General features: G+C 48.7%; 1 protein-coding gene across 1 annotated transcript; it reads right to left on the minus strand.

Annotated features, from left to right (window-relative positions):
* Positions 1–18,815: 18,815 nt before the first annotated feature.
* On the minus strand, positions 18,816–20,635 carry Tmem158 (transmembrane protein 158). The gene has a single exon (XM_040740137.1). It carries the CDS (start codon positions 20,338–20,340, stop codon positions 19,480–19,482), a length of 861 nt encoding a protein of 286 aa, XP_040596071.1. The 5' UTR covers positions 20,341–20,635; the 3' UTR covers positions 18,816–19,479.
* Between the last annotated feature and the right edge of the window lie 835 nt (positions 20,636–21,470).

Here is a 21,470-nt window from a genome sequence, read left to right on the forward strand (position 1 = left end):
TTTCCCTTTTCTTTAGATAAGGTCCCTTGCAGCCCAGGCTGGCCTCAAACTAGCACTGTGGTTGAGGACAACCTTGAACTTCTGAGACTCCTGCCTCGGGGAATCTGGGACTATAGGCATGTGCTATTGTTGGGTAATGTTTTCATCCTTCATTTTCATCCTGTAACATTCCATCCTTCCTTCAGGGAAGTGCTTTAAGCAGGGAAATGAACAACTCAAAATAGCTGTAGGAAGTCCCTGAAACCGGCCAGATTCACTAGGCTCCCTCCCTGCAATAAAGCTGCAAAGATGACTCTTGAGACCCGACCAGCTTTCTGGAAGAAGCAGGGACCAGATGAACTTCCTGGAAGAGGTGTATGACTAGTGTCACTAGGAAAGAATCCAACCTGTCGAGCTGCCTTCAGGCTAAGCAGTGTGCTCCAGACTCCCAGTGACAACTGGAAAAAACTGGGAGCTTGGCATCTGGAACCACCATCCTCAGATTGAAACATAGTTAAAAAAAAAAAAACCTTTCTTAGTTCTTAGCTCCTTGGAGATTCAGTGTACAACATAGATATGAGGCTGCTGGTTGAGTAATTCCAGTTAGAAGTGTTTTTGGTGGGTCGAGCAGGGTGATGCGTGTAAGTCAGTCTGCAGTCACCCAGCAGAATCTCATTGCCTATGGAACTTTAAAGAGGGTTGTAGCCTTCTTGCAGTGAACTTGTAACGGTAGCCACACCCCCTTGGGCGTGGCCTCAGGCAGATGGCCTTGGAAAGAGGGAAGCTTGAGGAGTGGCTTTCCTTTGCTCGCTTGAAGCCAAGCCCAAAGGGTGTGTGTGTGTGTGTGTGTGTGTGTGTGTGTGTGTGTGTGTGGCCACCATTACAAGTTCACTGCAAGATCGCTACAGAGGGTGGGAGAGATGTGTTTTGTTGGGAGGAGGGCTGAGGGAGACGACAGGATGCGATGAAATCTGTACTTTGGGCAGTTACAGTGAAGCGTTAAAGATTAAAGCTATTCGAATGGAATTTTTTGAGAACCTGAGGCCAGTAAACTGTTTCAGAGCTAGAAAGCTGTGTGGAGGGCTAGCTGGCTGCGCGGTGGACTGGCATCCTCCCCTCAGTGTCAGAACTGTGGTGGACTATCAGACCTCCCATGCTGTGACAAACCACCTCAGAAAACAACTTGGAGTGAGGAATTAATCTGTTCATGGTCTCAGAGGGTTCTGTCCATCACGGCAGGGAGGGTGTTCAGGACAGCTGCTCCGCCTCCTCATCCGGGCTAGTTTCAGGCACCCTCAAACACTAAACGGCCTTGGCCAGTCCGAATGCTCACCCAGGGCCAAAGAAGAAGGGTGAGGGTCACAGGACTGACTGGTAATCAAAGCATTCAGAGCCAGCCCAGAGTCACCAGCAAAGAGAGGTGAATTGTATCCCAGAACGCCAAGTCTGTGGAAGGGCAAGGGTCGGATGAAGTGGGAGATGGTGCTCTGTTGGTGTTTGGAAAACATGGAGAGATCTTTGTTTCAACTTTCCCTGGAGAAATCCTGTTTTTCACTGGGCCTTCCTGCTCCATTCTACCTGCTTTAATTCCACTCTCCCCCCCACTCCACGGCCCCCCAGCCAAGCCCCTCAATCTGGTGTCATCTCCGGATGTCTGTTTAATATGCAGACAAAAACCTCCAGCATTCCTGCAGGGTGCTCATTTCCTAAAAAGGCATGGAACTAAGCTAACCGTCTCCTGGGTGAGGAGGACACAGAAATCCGTCAGAACCCGACAAAGAGGAGTGGCTGATTGAAACATCTCAGTTCTTTGAGTATCAAACACTCTGTGAGATCCTTTATTACACTGGGTGGGCGGACCGAGGAGGACCGGGAGGATAAGGCTGGGAGAGAAGCCGGAATATAACCGGAAGATAAATAGAGGATTTTCCCAGCCTGCAGGCGCCTAAGGACACTCCCGAGTGGCCAGGCAATGAGTCAGCAACAGTCATCTCTCTGTTCAGCTTGGTGTAATTGTGGGCAACAGGCACAAAATCGAGGTTATTTTATTTTATCAACAGAAGAGACTACTCTGGAGAAGGTTCTACAAGAAACGAGGAAGGTGGTGGGAGAGTTGGAGGCAGGGCTGCAGGAAGCCAGCGTTTTGAGTGTGAGTTAGGGAGGAGGAGGCTGGTGGAGACGCAGGGATGCTCTGGGCAGGAGAGACCTGCCGCTGTGTCTGCCTCCTTCCCAGACCAGGGCACATCATCACCTTAAGCACCTTGTCTCCTGTTGGTAGCTGTCCTTTTCATATGGTATTAGGGACATTGGCATCTTTGTAGAAACCGAATAGCTGAAACTCAGATCCTAGTGTGAATTCTGACCCGTCACCATACAGCAATGTGGCTTTGGCAGGGACCTACCTTCCTGAGCTTTGCTTACTCACTGGGGCTGTGCACTGGGGCTGTCACGCCCACCTTTGTGTCTGGATAAAGTGAGTGAGGAACAGGCTGAGCACCATGTCAGACATCACTGGGCTTATCACGCCTTTCTCTTTCTATTCCCAGATTTCTCCCTGAGCATATATATTTTTTCTTTTTGGAATAAGTATGAAGTTATATTTTTGCCAGATGTGTATTATCACAAAAAAGAAGCCTCCCTGTTATGGGTGTGGTGGTGTGTGATTATACTCTTGGATGGCAGAGGTAGGTGGATCAGACATTTAGAGTCATCCTTGGCTACATAGCAAGTTACAGGCTAGTCTGGACTACATGAGACCCTGCCTAAAAAAAACCCACAAAGTCAAACAACAAGAAGTGCAAAGCATTTTATTTTATTTTATTGTTTTAGTTTTTCCTGAGACCAGGTTTCTCTGTGTAACAGTCCTGGTTGTCCTGGAACTCACTCTGTAGACCAGACAGGCTTCGAACTCACTGAGGTCCTCGTGCCTCTGCCTCCCAAGTGCTGGGATTAAAGGTGTGCACTGCTACTTCCTGGTTTAGGCAAAACATTTAATATGAAACTGTTTAGAATTAAGCATAGACCATATTGGCAAGTAATTGTCACTCTCTACTGGAGGCTTTGGCCAGAACTGTTCCTTTCATTTTTCACGGCTCTCCTCTCCTATCTGAGCCTTCAAGCTTGTTTTGTGTTTGTTTTTCTGTTTTGCAGAAACCTTCTTCAGGCAGTTTAGAAACCACCCACCACTCCCAAGTAATAAGCAAAAGATGCTACTGTGTGTGCATGTGGGGGAGGGGCTGTGCAGCTCACGGACACCCTGGCTCCGTTCTTGGATCCAGCATCCGAGGCCTCCCAGCTGACCACCTGTAATCACAGGTGTAGAGAGGGGTTGTTCGGGGTGGGGATTGCTATGGAGTCTGGGACCACACACAGCACAAAACAGCCTTGGTAAGACAAGTATCAAGTGACCTGTACAAGCCAGGTCAGCCTTTGCTTGTAAACACAGATGGCTAATCAGCTAGCCCTCACCCTGTTAGCCCAGCAGCCACTCCACACACAGGTATGTGCTCGCCCAGTGAAGCCTGGTAGCTTCAGAGCTTGGGAGTGTTGGTTTATGTTCCTGGGTTGATTGAAGTGTTTCTGGGAACTCTCAGATGAGCCAGGCAAAGACACAGACGTTTTCCTGGAAAGTGGATTATGCCATGGGTTTTTATGGGTAGGCCTATAGTTTTCTATGCTTTTCCTGTACTGGTCTAGACTTTGTTGACACGTGCATTTGTAGCGGCAGAACCCATCAGGGGCAGCTGAGAGAATTTTGGGAAGCCTGTCTCTCAGGAACACCCTTTGCAGGATGAGACACCAGAGGAAGGATGCAGGGAGGTCACTAACAATGAGGGTCACAGAAACTCACAGAAGGTTACAGACCCAGGGGATCTCCTATCCCAGGAACAACTCTGTATCACAGAGTAAAGGCTCTGCTAAGCCGTTCTCAAGGGGGGAGCAGAGGGCCACTCTCTATGACTGCCTCTGGGCCTCAAATGATATGGCAACTCTGGACTCATACCTGCCCACTCTCCAGATGCAAGATGGGGTCCAGAACAACCTTTTCATCCTTTCTTCTCTCTCTCTCTCTCTCTCTCTCTCTCTCTCTCTCTCTCTCTCTCTCTCTCTCTCTCTCTCTCTCTGGTTTTTGGAGACAGGGTTTTTCTGTATTGTTTTGGAGGCAGTCCTGGAACTCGTTCTTGTAGACCAGGCTAGTTGGTCTCGAACTCACAGAGATCTGCCTGCCTCTGCCTCCCGAGTGGTGAGATTAAAGGTGTGCGCCACGCCGAGAACAACATTTTCTAAGTGTTCACTGTTGCAGTGAGGGGTGCAAAGGCCCATTTCCCAGGAGTGCCCATCCCAGCACAGGGTACGATGCAGAATCACATTGCTTTTCATGGATGCATCTGATGGGGGACGTCCTTCTGTATATATGTTTCTCTCTTATTGGTTGATGAATAGAACACTGATTGGCCAGTACCCATGCAGGAAGGATAGGCAGGGCTATCAGACAAGGAGAATTCTGAGTAGAGGGAAAAAGAGAAGCCTCAAGAGAGAAAGCATGTAGCTGCCAGAGGAGTAACATGCCAGATTACAGGCAAGCCACAACCATGTAGCCATACATACTTGAATAGAAATGGGTTAATACTTAAGAGAGAGCTAGGCAGTAAGAAGCCTAAGTCATTGGCCAAACAGTTTATATTTAATATAAGTCTTTGTGTGTTTATTTGGGCCTGAAGGGCAGCGGGACCAGGCGGAACAGAAACTTCGGCCGACATGTATCCACTCACCAGTATGGGGTCAGGTACTAGGATTTTAAAACTTGTTTGCTAATTTGACAGATATAAAGCTGTGTTTCTTGTTTACTTGTATTTATTTCTGTTTAATAAAGCAATCGGTTACTGTTTTCAGTATCTCCTAACAGCCGTGTTGGCTCATCTGAGAAAGCTTGACCGTCATGGGTACTCATGATCCCTATAATTACCCCTGTTATACTTACAATGCAGCACGATTCAATTTTAGCAAACTTAGGGTAGAGGAAATACCATAAAGAAGGACATAAAAATGATCACGTGCGTCACCTTGCCAGGCATAAATAACCTCTACTCACATTCTTGTTAAACTGGATGTGGTGGTGCGTGCCTTTAATCCCAGCGTGACAGAAGCAGAGGCAGGCAGATCTCTATGCAGATCTCTATGAGTTTGTGGCCAGCCTGATCTACATAGTGAGTTCCAGGACAGCCAGGGCCAAACAAACAAAAAATTCTTGTTTATTTCCTTCTAGGCTTTTTACTATCTCTTCTCTCTTCCTCTCTCTCTCTGTTGTTTGTTTATTTCCTTCTAGGCTTTTTACTATCTCTTCTCTCTTCCTCTCTCTCTCTGTTGTTTGTTTATTTCCTTCTAGGCTTTTTACTATCTCTTCTCTCTCTCTCTCTCTCTCTGTTGTTATAATTTAACTGCATAGGTCTTGTTTGATGACAAGATTATGTAATATTTAAAGCACTTGGTGGAGAGGGTTAGCCACCTACCACTTCTTGTTACTTCATTTTTTAATAACCAACAATTGTAGATGTTATACAGCACTCATGGCCAAAAAAATAGAAATATAAAGAGCTGGCAGATCTCCTTCACTTGTTTATACACTGACTGAATGTGATTAGTTAGACCTCCCTAAACGGTCACTAATCTCTAACACACCCCTCGTGCCCCTTACATGTCTGAGAATGCTGACACTATGACAGTGGCTTCTAAACGGAGCAGTACTGACACGGAAGCACCTACAAATGTGCCGAGATTAAATCCATGCCTCCATCCTCTTGTTCTTAGTCTAGACTTCATTTCTCTCTAAGGCGTGGCTTCTGAGCCAGAGGACTCTGTTGGCTGCGGCCACTAAAGGCAAGCAATGATCCAGGTGCTATCCGGATGAGCGGTTGACTATTCAGTTATGATCTGACTTTTCTCCAAAGCCCTCGTCTTTTGCCCCTAGTGATGCTTGTTCTGTATGTTTCTCACTTTGTGTCCAATTTGCAATATTCCCACTTTGCTAGTAGAAGGAGACATTGTTCTGATTTAGGGAGTGGGGTATCTCTTCTCTTTTCTCCTCTTCCCTCCCTTACACACACACACACACACACACACACACACACACACACACACTGTCCTTTCCCTCTGCCTCTGTCTCTCTTGCTCAGATTTTTTTGTTGTTGTTGTTGTTTCTGTTTTGTCTTGTGTTTTTTTTTTTTTGAAGGCAAGGTCTCAGGCTGGCCTTGAACCCCCATGTTAACTGAGGCTGGCTTTGAATTCCTTATTCTCCAGTATCTACCACCAAGGTGCTGGAATGACAGATATGCACCACACACCTAATTTTTTCCTTTCTGTATTTTCATGCTGGGACTGGAACTCAGGGCCTTGGACGTGGTAGACAACTGTCCTACCCCTGACATATCCTCAGCCCTGCAGTTTTCTGATGACTGTTTTGATCTGTCATACTGACACATTTCTCTTGATAGCATTTCATAGGCATTTTGTGAGTCATTGGCTTTTCCCCGGGGCTGTTATTTATGAATTTTAGTAGCAGAATCAGATATGGTTTATTAAGAAGTGTCATACTTCCAAGGAGGGGGAGATGGGCCAGAGCTTGGAAGTTGGAGGATCAGTGGTGATGTGCCCAAGGGGCTGTGACTTTTACGAGTTTTCTCATACCCTCCTAGCACCATCTTTTCCTCAGCATGCTCTGTCTGTTACGTGTTGGCTTTTCTTTTATCTGATGGTCACACAGCTCCCATGCACCTTGCTCTCTCCATCCTACTCTATGGCTTCAGCTCTTCCAGGAAAACTGTGGTCCTAGGAATCCTTCTGTGAACCCAATGGATGTTCTTTTTTTTTTTTTTCTATCCTGTACCTACTTCTATGCCAACAAGGGTTGATGTCCCTGCACAAGAGGGATCATGAACCTCTCCTTCTAGTTTGTCATGGGCTGTAGAGGAGGCTTTGGATCCCCTGCAGCAGGGAACTCTGTGCATCACAAGGAGTCTATTCTGAAACTTAGAAAATGCAAATGCACCGCCATCATTTTAATGGCTGTCTAATACTGGAAGGGACACCCTAAGAGCTCCTTCACTATTGAGCGTGTGGATTTGATCTACTTTGTTTTCCACCGGTGACTTCAGTCCTCACTTCTTCCCCTTCTGTAGATAGATCACCCAGAGCCACTCCACCCCAAATCAACAGAAACTTCAGAGTTAAACTGTGGTATAGATAAAAAGAATTTAATAGACGGAGAATATTCTAACTAGCAGATGCTAAATAGCCAGCTCTTCTCAGCAGCCCACACAAACCTTCTCTAAAATAGAGCACATTCTAATAAAACAAGTCTTTAAAACATTGAAACAGTTTCTTACGTCTTCTGAAACTCTTTTAACCTGTTCTTTGATGAGCCAATACACGTGTGTAATGTATTTTGATCCTGTTTGCCCCCCACCCCCTCTCTTATTTCCCTCCTTCTCCTGGATCCCCACCTCCTAACACATCTATCTACCTCCTATTACATGTCATTTTTTTTGTTTTTTTAGTTTGTTTCATCTTATCAGATCATAATAGAATAAAAATACAAATCAATAGTAAGAAAAACTGCAGAAACTATGTAAGTACATGTGCTTGAGCACACTGAAGAATTCAGGGAGGAGGTTTTAAAATAGCTGTACTTGAAGGAAAATAAAGACACAACCTATTGGAACCTTGGGGTTACCCCAAAGGCAGTTCTAAGAGGGAAGTTCACAGCTATGAGCATGTATGACAGAGTCACAAAGTATGCAAATAAACAACTTAGTGATGCATCTCATGGCCTTGGAAAACACCAAACAAAGTAGACAGAAAGACATAACAAAGATAAAGACAGGAGTGGATAGCATGGAGACTGAGGAACAATACCCAAAGTCAGTGAACCGAGAGCTGGCTGGGTCTCTGGAAAGACCAACAAGGTGGAAACGCCCCTAGCCAAACTAACCAAAGAGAATTCCCAAAGAAACAAAATTAGAGATGAAAAGGGGAACATTAAAACAGTTGCTACTAAAATATGGAGGATCATTAGAGAAGACTTTGAAAACTTATATTTCAAAGCACTGGAAAATATGAATGAAGTGGGTAAATTCCTAGGCATGCACAACCAAATGAAGCCAAAAGCATGTAAGTAACTTAAATAGATTTATAACCAACAATAATTGACATAGTAATTGAGAGGCTCTGATTAAAGAAAAGTCCAGGCCTAGATAGGTTAATTATTGGAGTCTACAAACCGTTACTTACAGCCGGGAGGTGGTGACGCGTGCCTGGCAGGTAGATCTCTGAGTTTGAGGCCAGCCTGCTCTACAGAGCTAGTTCCAGGACAGCCAGGGCTACACAGAGAAACCCTGTCTCAAAAAACCAACCAACCAACCAACCAAAAAAAACCAAACCTTTATTTATTTATGTATGTATTTGGCTTTTGTCGTGTGTGTGTGTGTGTGTGTGTGTGTGTGTGTGTGTGTGTGTGTGTGTGTGTGTGTACTTGTGCCACAATGGAAGCGTAAGACTGTTTGCTCAAGTTGGTTCTCTCCTTCTACCATGTGGGTTCTAAACTCATGCCATCCAGTTTGATGGCAGGCTCTTTTTATCTACTGAGCCATCTTGTTGGCCTCTAACTTAGTTAGTGTTTCTGTTGCTGTGAAGAGACACCATGACCATGGTAACTCTTATAAAGGAAAACATTTAATTGGGGTGGCTTGTTTACAGTTCAGAGGTTTTAGTCGGGTTTTAGTCCATTATCACCATGGTGGGAAGCATGACATCATACAGGCAGACATGGTGCTGGAGCTGAGAGTCCTTACATCTTGATCCAAAGGCAACAGGGGGTGAACCGAAACACTGGGTATGGTTTCATCAAATATGAAACCTCAAAGCCCACCTCTGCAGTAACACACTTCCTCCAACAAGGCCACACCTCCTAATAGAGCTACTCTCTTTGGGGGCCATTTTCTTTCAAAACACTGCAGCCTTCAAACCTCTTAAGAAATACTAGCATTGGCATGCCTGAATTAATCCTAAAAAATTAGAAAGAGAAGGAATATCGTAAAACTAATTTTACAAAGCCAGTATTACCTTTACACCATGTTAAAGACACAACTAAATAGGAAAAGTATAGGCCAGTTTTCCTGATGAAAAGAGTGCAAACATTCTTTTAAAAAATTTCTACATTTATTTATTTTGTATGTGTGTGAGGTCAAAACATGTGGGAGGCAATCCTTACTTTTCACCATTTGAGAATCCCAGGGATCGAGCTCAGGTCATCAGCCTTGGTGACAAGCTATCTTGACAACCCCAAATCATACAGTTGTGAACCAAGAGACAGTTTACAGTTTATATTTATGCTTTTGTTTAGTTTTTTGTGTTTTTTTTTGAGACAGGGTTTCTCTGTATTGTTTTGGAAGCTGTCCTGGAACTCGCTCTGTAGATCAGGCTGGCCTCCAACTCACAGAGATCCACCTGCCTCTGCCTCCCGAGTGCTGGGATTAAAGGCATGCGCCACAAATTTATGTATTTATGTTTTTGTCATTATGCTTAGGACTGGGGAGCAAACCCAGGGCCTTGTGTTGTTAAACCTTCTAGTACTAAGTTACATCCCCAGCCTAAATAAAACATTTTCAACAAAATACTTGCAAACTGAATTCAACCACACAGAAAAAAATTTTTTTATATCACGATCGAGGTAGTTTCATTCCTCGGGTGTAAGGATCGGTTAGCTTCTGTGTAGGGGGTCCAAGAAAACGCTGGAGAAGGCCCCAGACTCAAACAGTACGTAAAAGCAAGGAGCATTTCTTTACTAGCAGGCAGGGTCAGCCACTTATGCCAAATGGAGACCAGTGACAAAGGTTCACAGGTTCTTTTAAGCACAGCTAGGGTAATTTCAGGAACAGTTATGTCATCCCAAGCGTAATTGGTTAAGCAGGCAGCAGTTACATTAGTACATTTTTTGATAGGCTGAGGTTCTAATTTCTTACCTTTGGAAACACTTCAGCAAGCCTGGACTTGTTTCAGGGGGTTACGGGAACTGTGCTTTCTTGGTCACTGTCTTGTCATTCTGTGGGGCTGATTCAAACCTTGTGTGTGCTCTCCCTATTTCTCCCCCCAACCCCCCTTTCAGAGGTGTTGCTTGATTAGTAGCCCTTTGTTTAAGAAACTGAAACTTGTTCCCTCTCAAAAAACTGAAACCTAGATCCGGTAAAGGAGGAAATTTAGACCTCTCATGTGCAAATCAATAAGTCAGCACCTAAGCCGTGGGTGGGTGGGTGGTCACTGTGGTTGTGGTACATGCCTTTGGTCCCAGCACTGGGGAGGCAGAGCCAGGAGATACCCTGATGTTTAATGGCCTGTCCCCTAGTCTAACCAGGGAGGTCTAGGTCCCAGGGAAAGACACTGAGGTGGTCAGCTCCCGAGGAATAACGTCCAAGACCGGCTCTCCAGCCTTCACACGACAGTCATACACATGTATGCACTCACGGTCGGTACACAAACACCACGCAAAATAAAAATGCCAGAATCCAAGGCTAGTGAGTCTAGAGTCAGGACTTTAATGTTCGGGAAACCATGGGTGGTTTTGTGTTCTTTTTGTGTGTCTGTTTTTCAAGACAGGGTTTTTCTGTGTAGCTTTGGAGCCTGTCGTGGAACTCACTCTGTAGACCAGGCTGGCCTTGATCTCACAGAGATCCACCTGTCTCTGCCTCCCTAGTGTTGGGATTAAAGGCGTGTGCCACCACTGCCTGGCAACAGTCTCTGTTACTCGCATGCCAGTTCTGAAGGGTCTTCCATTGGGATGTGACCAGAAGATGGTACCAGAGAACCCGCTGCCTCGCAGGTCTTGTACCTAGCGCACTTGGGCCTTACTAGAGACTTGCACAGTGGCCCAGCGCCGCTCAAATGACAGCCCTATTGCAACTATTTCACGGGGTCACCAGGGCCTCCACCCTGTCCATGGGCCAGAGCCTGGGCAGAAGTAGGTGCTTGAGTCCCAGTGAAGGACTAGATGTAGCTGTGATGTTCAGCTTCCTGCCCTGAGTGGGAGCCAAGCTTTGGAGTACAAGCTGTGAAAGCGCAGGGGAGCACAATGTCAGCAACACAGCCTGCTGCTTCCCCCCTCCCTCCCGGAACTGGAGAACTGCACACAGCATAAGGCCCACACCTTGGCTGGCTCTTCCTAGCAGTTGCCATGAATGGAGAGAGCAATTTGCTCCCTGGCAGAACTGGGGTGAGGGCAGCCTGACCCTCTTAGAAGGGCGCCACCTGGTGGTAGGCTTCGAAGTTCGGCCCTCATGCCACACTCCTCTTAGCTGGCAAGGAAGTGTTAGCTACCTCTGCCTCAGAGGTTCTGGCAAAGCCACTACCACGAGAGTGACATTTCCTATCTTTCCCTGAGGCTGGGCAGCCAGATGTCAGAGTTCCAGCGCTGCTCACGGGGGGGGGGCTTGCCTAACCTTGGACAAGTTGCTAAACTGTCTCTAAACTTTTATTTCTACTTCCCCGTATGAGGAATGAAGGAGTCTCTGCATGTTGTGAGTTTGGGGTCCTGAGAGAAGACTGTCAGGAAATGCGGATAGAAGAAGCGATCCCCAAGGAAACCCTCTTAAGAAGAGGGATGGGAGGAGGGGGCGGGGAGATAACACAGGGAGGGTAACTCAGCAAGGGAGTTGCCCCCCGGGCTTGTGTGCTCAGTTCCTCTCACAGCTACCTTGCTCTAAGGCTGGGAGCTTGGGCGTCCATCGAATTCAACGTGGTTACTGGGGAACAGCCTGGTTCCCTAGAAGACAAGTGTGCACCCTTAAACATTGAGGCATCTTTCTAGCCCTTCCACTTAGCTTTTTTTTTTTTAAGTATACAGTTTGGTGGCATTAACTACTTTAACAATGCCATGAAACCTTCACTACTCTGTCCCCAGAGCCTTTCCACTCCCCATGTGGAAGCTCTGAACTTCTTGGTAGCAGGTCATTTCACGGCACGGCCATGAACGTCACCCGGAGTCCGTGTTCAGGATGCAGGCATCCCTCCTTTTGTGGAGAAGAGTGAAGGAGGGCTTTGCCCTTGGCCCCTCATTGGCAAGGCAGGTGTCCTGGTGCCTGTCTCATGTCCTTACCAGGCTATTTGGCAAACCCCCTAAGACTGTGGAGCTTCCTTTATCAGGCAAGTATTGGGGAGCCAGGGCTTTCCCTGGAGACAAATGACAGGGGCTTCTGACATCACTGGGGGCAGCTGAATCTCGGTGTAGGACCCCAGAGCAAGCCTACCACCACCCGAGGCTGGCAATTAGATGGAAGGGGAGATGACATTTCAACAGAGGACCTTTTAGCATGGCTTCTCATGCTCCCCCCCAGTCCTGATGGGGACAGCATACAAGAGCAATGCTTGGCCACGGTGGGTGCTGTGAGAACCCTGTCCATCTAGATGCCTGTCATAGAGGCTAGGGGAGAGTGTCGGCTGCCAGCAGCCCTCAGGTGGCCCCTTCTCTGGAGAGCAGGGCCCTATAGTGGTGAAGGTGTGGCCACTGAGAATCCAAAAGGCCAAGCCTCTTGCCTTGTAGCAAGACAATGTGACACCACCCATGCTCAGGCTGGAATCCACAGCAGCTGAGAGACAGCTCTGATTCACACCATCTCTGCAGGGCCCTAATTCCTTCACTCCCCTTCTCCCGACAGTCCTGTTCTCTATATAGGACACTCCTTTTCAGGTTCTACATCTAAGGGACTGAAGCTAAGTAAGGGTCCGTCAGAGATGACACTTGGATTGCGGTGAATACCTTGGACCCATAATGGGCCCCAACCTGGGCAACCCCCAAGTCTGACCTGGCCTCACTCCCATTGTAGGCAAGCTTTCGGGTACCCTACCTGCAGCACCCACCTCCAACAGCTGGGTCCCAGGACTACTGCATTTTACCCAGCCAGATGAAGCCAAGGCAGGTCTTTGGATGCAATGTTCCTCCTGTGTATTGTGTCTCAGAACTCATTTTCATACCCACAACAATCAGATAAACTCAAACAATGCAAGCTTCTCCGTGGTTATTACTTGAGGAGATGAATCACACTGCTCATTCTCTAGAGTTGTGTTATGTTCCTTATCGGCCTCATCTGGAACCTCACCAGAGAAAGCTTCTGGCAGGGGCGGGGCAAGGTGTGGGGGGGGTGTCACTCTGGCTTGATGTGACTGGCGATGACACATGTGGGACATAGATAGTTCATTCTCTCCCCTCATTCCCCCTGGGCCTCTCAGTACCCTGTGAGGCTGATGCCTGACCTCCACATCAGGTATAGAACATTTAAAACTGTGATGGCTCGTGCCTGTAATTCCAGTGCTCTAGAGGCCAAGATTGGAGGAGCAGTTCTAGGTTAGCCTGGGCTACAGAGTGAATCTTTGGCCAGTCTGGGTTACTTAAAAGAGACTGTTCTGGGTTGAATGTGAAAATGCCCGCCCCCACTCTCTTACCCAAGCTTATGTGTCTGAATGCTTAGTTCCCAGCCAGTGGTGCTGCTTGGGGGAATTATGGAGCTTTTAGGAGATGGCACCTGACTGATGGAGGTAGCCCTGGGAGTATGAAAATATAGCCTCAGTATGGTTTGATATGGGATGTCCTTCTGCATGCTGTGAATATGTGTTGCTTTTATTGGCTGATGAGTGAAGCTGTTTTGACCAATGGCCAGTCGGAATATAGCCAGGTGGGAAGTCCAAACAAAGGATACAGAGAGAAGGAAGGCGGAGTCAGAGAGATTCCATGTAGCCGCAGGGGGAGGCAAGATGTGAGGCAACAAGCCATGAGCATTGTGGTAAAATATAGAATCATAGAAATGCATTAATTTAATTGCGAGAGCTAGTCGGTAATATGCCTGAGCCGTTGGCCAAACAATCGTAATGAATTTTAATCCTCAGAGTGATTGTTTAATAAGGGCCTGCGGGGACCAGTTCTGGGGGACCGGGCGGGGCAGAGATCCAACTGCAATGTTTCCCTTCTACATCTGCACCCTGCCTGCTACAACATAAGTAGCCACCACGGAACTGCAGGCCATGACTTCCCCCGGCCATGGTGGACTGAAGTCCCGTGAAGTTGTGAGCTAAAATAAATCTGTAAGTCACGTCTGTCTGTCTTTAGGTATTTTCCTCAGAGTGATAAGAAGAGTAACTGATAGGGAGGTCTGGACTAAGTAATAAGCAATAATCTTTTTTTTTTTTGAGACAGGATTTCTCTGTGTAGCCCTGGCTGCCCTGGAACTCTGCTCTGTAGACTAGGCTGGCCTCCACCTACCTCTGCTTCCGGGGTGCTGGGATAAAGGTGTGTGCCACCACCGCCTGGCCAGAATAAATCTTTGTATACCACTCATCACAAGGATTCCCCTGCTACCCTCCACAGACAGAAGGAAATGCCAGAGCCGCTGATGGGAGAAGCCGAAGTGGAGAAGCAGGCACCCGTTAGGACAAGGCCTGTCTGAAGAGGAGAGCCCCGGAGAGGACCGAGTGGAGGCAGCAGGGAGGACGGAAAGGCTCCACCACGCAAAGTCCAGCTGAAGGTTGCTAGTTCTATAGCCCCGGAGGAATCTGGGCCGTTAGCATCTGTCACCACCCTCCTTTTCCTTGTCCCTATACCCTGCAACATCCTCAGGTTCTCATCACAGACATGAGAAAAGTAACCAAGAATGTCTGATAACTACAACATGGGTCGACGAGGCACGCGTGTCACGAAGCTAAGTGCCCGCTTAAGCTGGATTTTAGAAGCCGGTTGAAGACAGAGGGAAGGAGTGGAAGGGAGTAGTCCAGTCTCTTCCGGGCAGTATCCACGGAAACGCTGAGGGGAGTCAGTCTTGAGGATCCAGGACCAGGAGGTAAAGGGTTGGGTCTCCATGTCTGAGGCTGGTCGCTCACTGGAGGCGGTACCTGAGGTAGGCAGAGTAGCTTGCAACCTGGTAGCTGTCTTCAGCTGAGGAGACCAGTGCTGCCAACCCGGGGGCCTGTTTGGCTCTGGGGGTAAAAACAGAGAACTCTGTAGTGGTCTATGGATGGACGCAGCAGTGGTTTGTCCCGAGGACCTAACTATATCCCTGGCATCCCGAGCCGTGCCCAGGAGGCTGTGAAGACCTGAATTGGGAAGCTTTGTGCGCATATGCCCATAGGCTACAGGGCTGTTTCTTCCTTTCCTGTAGAGAGAGCCCATGCAGACTTTGCCAGGACCTGACCCCCTCAGAGGGACTTGTAGGCTCTGTCCTCATTCTCTAGGAGATAGGAGAACTAGCGTGTCCATCAACTCTCTCTCTCTCTGGAGTCTCTACTAGCAGTCCTCCATTCTTTTCCATTTTAGATTTATTTATGTTTGATAAGGAATGGGTATTTTGCCTACGTATATGTCAGCACACAATGGGCACGCCTGGTGCCTGTGATCAGAACCCCTGGAACTGGAGCTGTGGATGGTTGTGACCTGTCATATGGGTCCTGGGGACTGAACCTGGGTCCTATGTAAGAGTAGTAAGTGCTTTTCACTGCTGAGCCATTTCTCCAGTCTTAGAGGTTTATTTGTGTATGTGAGTACACCACATTTGTGGGAGCGCTCCGGGACGCCAGAAGAGTATGTCAGAGGTGTGAGCCACCCAACATGGGTGCTGGGAACTCAGATTATCTCAAAAAATAACAAGTGCTAAAATCGCTGGGTTATGTCTTCAGCCCCAGATGTTGATATTTTAAGCCCATCTTTAAAATATATTCATTGGGTATAATAAATGCACACACTTGTTTATGTGTAAATCAAGCACATACATAGGTTAAGAGTTCCATTAAGTGGCCAACTGTCTTATTTAATGCAGTCTGACCTTTTTGGGGGATTGTGGTTGTACATATTAGCCAGTGGCTGGGGGTAGGTCAACAGAAAAGCAGGAATGCAAAAATATACCAAGGAGCTATAAAGTCCTGGGTTTCATCTCAGTTCTGTCTTATGTAGCTGCATCTTTGTAGGTAAGATGCTGAAGTTCTCTGATTTTTAGTTTCTATCTTGGAAAAAAAAGTGTGTGTGTGTGTGTGTGTGTGTGTGTGTGTGTGTGTATACACTGTACCAAAAATGGATCTGTCTACTGGTTAAGAACTTGGTCTGAACTATAGGCTGTTCATGGGCTCCTGGCCACCGTTTTACCACTTCTGTCACTCTCCTGCTCTAGTGTAGGTATGCAGGCTTCCTTGCTGTTCTGGGAATACACGGAGGGATCTCTAGCTTCAAGGCTTTTCCCCAGGCTCCGTTTTTCTACAGTCTGTCTTGGCTGCCTCCTCACTTCCTTTCCATCTCTGCCCTGTGGTGGCATTTTGTTTATGATCTAACAAATAAAGCTTGCCTGAAGATCAGAGTGCAGAGCTAGACACACTAGTCAGCCATACAGGCCAGGCAGTGGTGGCACACACCTTTAATCCCAGCAGCCACACTAGTTAGTGTTGCTGGGTGTTTTCCCCCTGTCTGGTTCTGCAACCAATTAAACACAAATAAGCACTCAGAGACGCTATGTTAATTATTAAACTGTCGGCCGATGGCTAGGGCTTCTTTTTTTTTTTTTTTTTTTTTTTTTCGAGACAGGGTTTCCCTGTGGCTTTGGAGGCTGTCCTGGAACTCGCTCGGTAGACCAGGCTGGTCTCGAACTCACAGTGATCCACCTGCCTCTGCCTCCCGAGTGCTGGGATTAAAGGCGTGCACCACCAACGCCCGGCTGGCTAGGGCTTCTTAATGGCTAGCTCTGTCTTAATTACCAACCCATTACTATTATCCTATGTATTTTCCATGTGTTCTTGGCTTACCAGAGAATGTCCAGACTTGTTTCTCCTTTGGTGGCTCCATGGTGTCTCTTGCAGTCTCTCTCTGCCTACCTTCCCCAGAATTCTCATCTCCTAGCCCCACCTATCTTCCTGCCTCTACTGGCTATTGGCTAGTGTTTTTTTCATCAACCAATAAGAGACACCTATGTACAGAAGGACATCCCCCATCATCTCCTCTTTTCTGTCTAAATAAAAGAAAGGTTTTAACTTTAATAGAGTAAAATTATATACAACAAAACAGCTATCAAGCAAGAACTATAGTTAACAATATTTGGTCCACTAGCAAGATAGCCACAGAAGCTGGGTGGTGGTGGTACACACCTTTAACCCCAGGACTAGAGAAGACTGTAAGTCCGGTGGAGACAGGAGTGCAATGTATTCAGTCTGCAGTCACCCTGAGGACAGGATCGCCCCAGCCTTGGTAGATGTAAGAACTTTCTAGTGGTTGGCTGCTTTACTTTTCTGATCTTCAGGCAAGCTTTATTTATTAGATCATAAACAAAATATTACTACTCTGCCCCATGGAGTTACAAGTACTATGATATTAAAACTGATCAAGAGTAGTAATTATTGCTGTGTCCTGCTAATTACCAGATCTGGTTTTGGGTCGTGTAAAGATTCCCAGTGATCTGGGCAGATGTGCATTACAGTGGCCACTGGGTCATCTTTAGTGTCCTGATCAGGAGACAGAGGAAGACTGCCCCTCTAACCTCCCGGCCTGGCTTCTGCCAAAGACATCCCTGGCTCTCAAGGAGCCAGAGGGGCAGCCGAAGCCATGGGGCTATGACCGGCCTCTCGGATTCCTGCGAAGAAAGCATCTCACTCAACTGACAAGCGATCTCAAGATGACAGGGAAGATCCCCCTCTGCAAATGCCACACATCTCAAACTTGAAGGGCACTTGGACTCTCAGGGAGGTTCACCTGCTAATATTGTTGGCCCAGGGGCTGCATTGTGAGAACTGTAGTTCTAGAACAAGTTCAATATTTCAAAAGCAGGGATGAAATGGAGCAAGGCAAAGCATATTTATTTATTTTGGACACAGTCTCATTATATAACCCAGGCTAGCCTTCAACTGTGTTGGCCTGCCAAGTGCTGGGATTACAGGTGTGAAATACATCTGTCTTAAAATCTTCTTAAATTTACTTTTATATTACGCTGCTTAAGGACCTTTGCTCTGCTGAAAACGCATAGACTCTGAAACTACCACAAAAACAAGGAGTGAAGAAACCCTTGCGATTAACAACTAGTTTAACAAACAAAACACACACACACACACACACACAAACCTTAAAACATCTCAGAATTCCATCTGCTTAAATTAAGCAATCAAAGTGCAATCTACACATCTTACAAGCAGCCGTTTCCAGGGCTGGGAAGATGGCTCAGTCAAGTGTCTGCTGGAGTTCAGATGCCCAGCATCCACGTGAAAAGCTGGGCTTAGTGAGTGCTGCATACATATGATCTCAGGACTGGGCAGATGGAGATGGGAGTCCCTGGGCTTGCCAGCCAGCCAATCTTGCTGAATCTGCCAGCTTCCTGTTCAGTGAGAGGCCAACATAAGAGAATAAATGGAGACACCCGACATTGACTCCCTCACACAAATGCATGCAAGATTTGTAGGCACACACACACACACACACAGAGGAACATGCATGTATGCTGCACATACACAATACACACTAAGATGGTTCTGTGAAAGTCACTTGGCTCTCATTACTATTGATTTTCCTGGAGCACCAAGTGAAAACAAACTATGCCAAGTATTGTGAGCCTCTGTGACCTAGGAACGGTGTGCGTTTTTTTGTTTTTTTGTTTGTTTGTTTTTTTGGGGGGGGGGGGTCAGTGAGCCGGGAGGAAATTCCCACTGGAACCATGCTGAAAGTGAGTTCACCTGTCCCAGCCAGGGAGACAGATGGTGCCTCTCCTTTCAGGAATTTCTTCGTGTTTCACTTCGTGGATCCCTTTTCCAGAAGCAAATAACGGAAACATACACATTTCTGGAGGAAAATGTCTGTATTAAAAGCCAGAAAACCACATTAATACAAGAAGAAACGCCCAACAGGCCATGTCACTGAATAGATCGACTTGGAAAAGATTCATAAAGTTCTTTTTTTTTTAAACAATAACACAATAAATCCGTGTCAAATCCTTCCCTTGCCCTCCCCCCACCCTTTTTTAAAATAAATAAAAAAAGCAAACAAACCAAGAAGCTTCGAGTACAACTATGGTCAGATACAAAGAGCTCCTGTTACTACAGCGATAGCAGTTGAATCTTTTTGTTTTGATTTTTTTTTACTAAAACTTTCATTTAAAACAGTTATTAAATATATATAAAACAAATACACAGGATCAGGTCACTTTATGCCATGAATAAGGGGCATGTGGGCGCAGGGAGGGGGGTGCCGCAGGGGAAAGAGCCCGTTTCCCTTGGGTCCTCGAGCCACGCGTGGATCCCACCCTTCAGTCTGAGAGCTTGCCCCCTGCTTTTCCAGACCAGGAGCGCACAGCACAAACCTCGCTTTCCACCCTCGTTGGGGCTTCTCCGCGGTCCCCTCCCGGGAAAAGGACGGACACTAAGGACAGCACGAAGCGCACCTGCCGCATCTCCCGCGAGGAAGGCGCGTGCGAGCACGTACACAGCGCGGACGCAGGGCAGCGGGGGTCACTTGGGGGCCACCCCCGAGGTGACGGCCGCGGCGGCGGCGGCTGCAGCAGCAGCAGCGGCGGCGGCGGCGGCGGTGGTCCCCGCCGGTACGGCGGCGGGAGCGGCCGCGGGGGCGCCGGCGGTGGTCCGGCGCTGCTCCATGCCGTTGGGCAGGAAGCCGGCAATGATGGGCACTGGCCAGATGAGGGCGGCCACGCTCCACACCACGATGACCAGGGTCATGAAGCAGGCCACCAGCGTTGACTCGATGGGCTTGCGGTTCAGCCTCCAGCCCGGCTCGCCCTGCAGCTCCTCCAGGCTGAAGTCCAGGCAGCAGAAGTGACGAGGCTCGCCCTGCAGCCACAGCGGCCCGGGTTCGGCCGCGGGGTAGGCAGGCAGCGCTGTGGGAGCCCCGGCTGGAGCCCGCAGGCGGCCACGCACCCAGCCGCAGCCCACGCACAAACGCAGGTCCTGCTGCGCGCCACCGGCCGCCAGCCCCAGATGCTCGATGAGCAGCGGCGGCCCGACGCGGTGGAAGGCGGCGGCGAAGAAGGCGCGGCCGTGCGCGTTGGTAGAGAAGAGCAGCAGGTCGCACTGCAAGCCCCGCGGGCGGCCCCAGCGCACGAGCAGCGAGCTCAGCATCTGCCGTTGCACGCTGATGTTGCAGGGCGCTGCCGGAGCCTCTTCTGGGCCCGTGCGCTCCGGGGGCGCGGGTGCTGCCGAGGCCAGCAGGCGCGGGGCGGCGGGTTCCCCGGTGAAGGATGCGTTGGCCGAGGCGTTTGGGGCTGCCCCGGAAAGGCCGGGCGCACCCGTGGCCCCGCCGTGCGCCGTTGGCAGCGGGCAGGCGGCGGCCAGCAGCGCGGCGAGCAGGGGCAGCATGGCCTGTGGCGGGCGCCTACGCGCGCGGGGCGGGCGGCGGTTGCATGGCGCGCGGGCGACTGTCCGGCGAGGGAACCGCGAGTCCGAGAGGGCCGAGGCCGGTCGCTGCTACAGTGTTTGGACGACGCCGGCTCACGGGCCGCGGGGTCCTCTGCAGGCTCGGCCCGTCGAGGTTCTGCACCCCCCGAGTAGGGGCACTTGGACCGCCGAGTGGCTCTGCGGGCCTACGGCGAACCGGGAGAGGATTCCCCTGCTCAGCTCCGCCTTCCGAGCGCCCCGCCCTCGGCTCGCCCGGTGCGGGGACTTGGGGAGGGCGGGGCTCCACATGCGGGGGCGGGAACTGGAGACCTGCGGAACGAAGCTGTGCGTGGGGGCGGAGCGAGGGGAGCCCCGGGGGCGGGAAGCCGAGAACGGGTCCGGGAGCCCAAGACGGCCGCTTTGTCACGCCGAGGAGAGCCTGCGAGGACTCCCCTTAGGGCTCATCAGTACCCCATTACTACATAGGAGACACCGAAAGAGGAGAATGTTCCTAGGCTACCTCAGGAGCCAAAAACATAATTCTACGCTGCTAGCTCCTTGTACCCTTCTGCTGACTTGAGAAAGACTCAGATCTGGATTCTGGCTGGCTTTATTGTGTCTCCAGCATTTGTATTCTTACAGGAAGAGAACGCTTAAAAAAAATCCAAGAACTCTGAGGAGTCTTGGTGTTGGGTGGAGCTATCGGAATGTAAATTCCAGAGGTTGGATGCTTGAGGCTCCCCGCTGAGAGTCCTGCTCCTAGGTGACCCCTCTTGCAGGATACCTTTAGTCTAGTGAGCACACAGACACCACAATTTTTATGTTAAGAGCCCATGAATGTCAGCGTCTTCTGGGATGTATGCTGTGGGGAGGGAGCTATCAAGAATAATCCATCAAGATGCAATTTATATTAAAAAGCCTACCTGAGTGCTGGGTGTGATGGCACAAGTCTGTAACCCCAGCGCTTGGGAAATGGAGGTAGGATGATCTAGATAGAGTTCAGTGTCCTTGGAGAGACCAGCCTGGGCTACAGGAGAACTTGTCTCAGGCAAACAAGCAAAATCCCAGGATTGAGATGGTGCGCAGGAGAATTATGAGTTGGAGGACAACCT

Source organism: Mesocricetus auratus, unplaced genomic scaffold (assembly GCF_017639785.1).
Source record: "Mesocricetus auratus isolate SY011 unplaced genomic scaffold, BCM_Maur_2.0 Super-Scaffold_100691, whole genome shotgun sequence".
Classification (NCBI taxonomy): domain Eukaryota; kingdom Metazoa; phylum Chordata; class Mammalia; order Rodentia; family Cricetidae; genus Mesocricetus; species Mesocricetus auratus.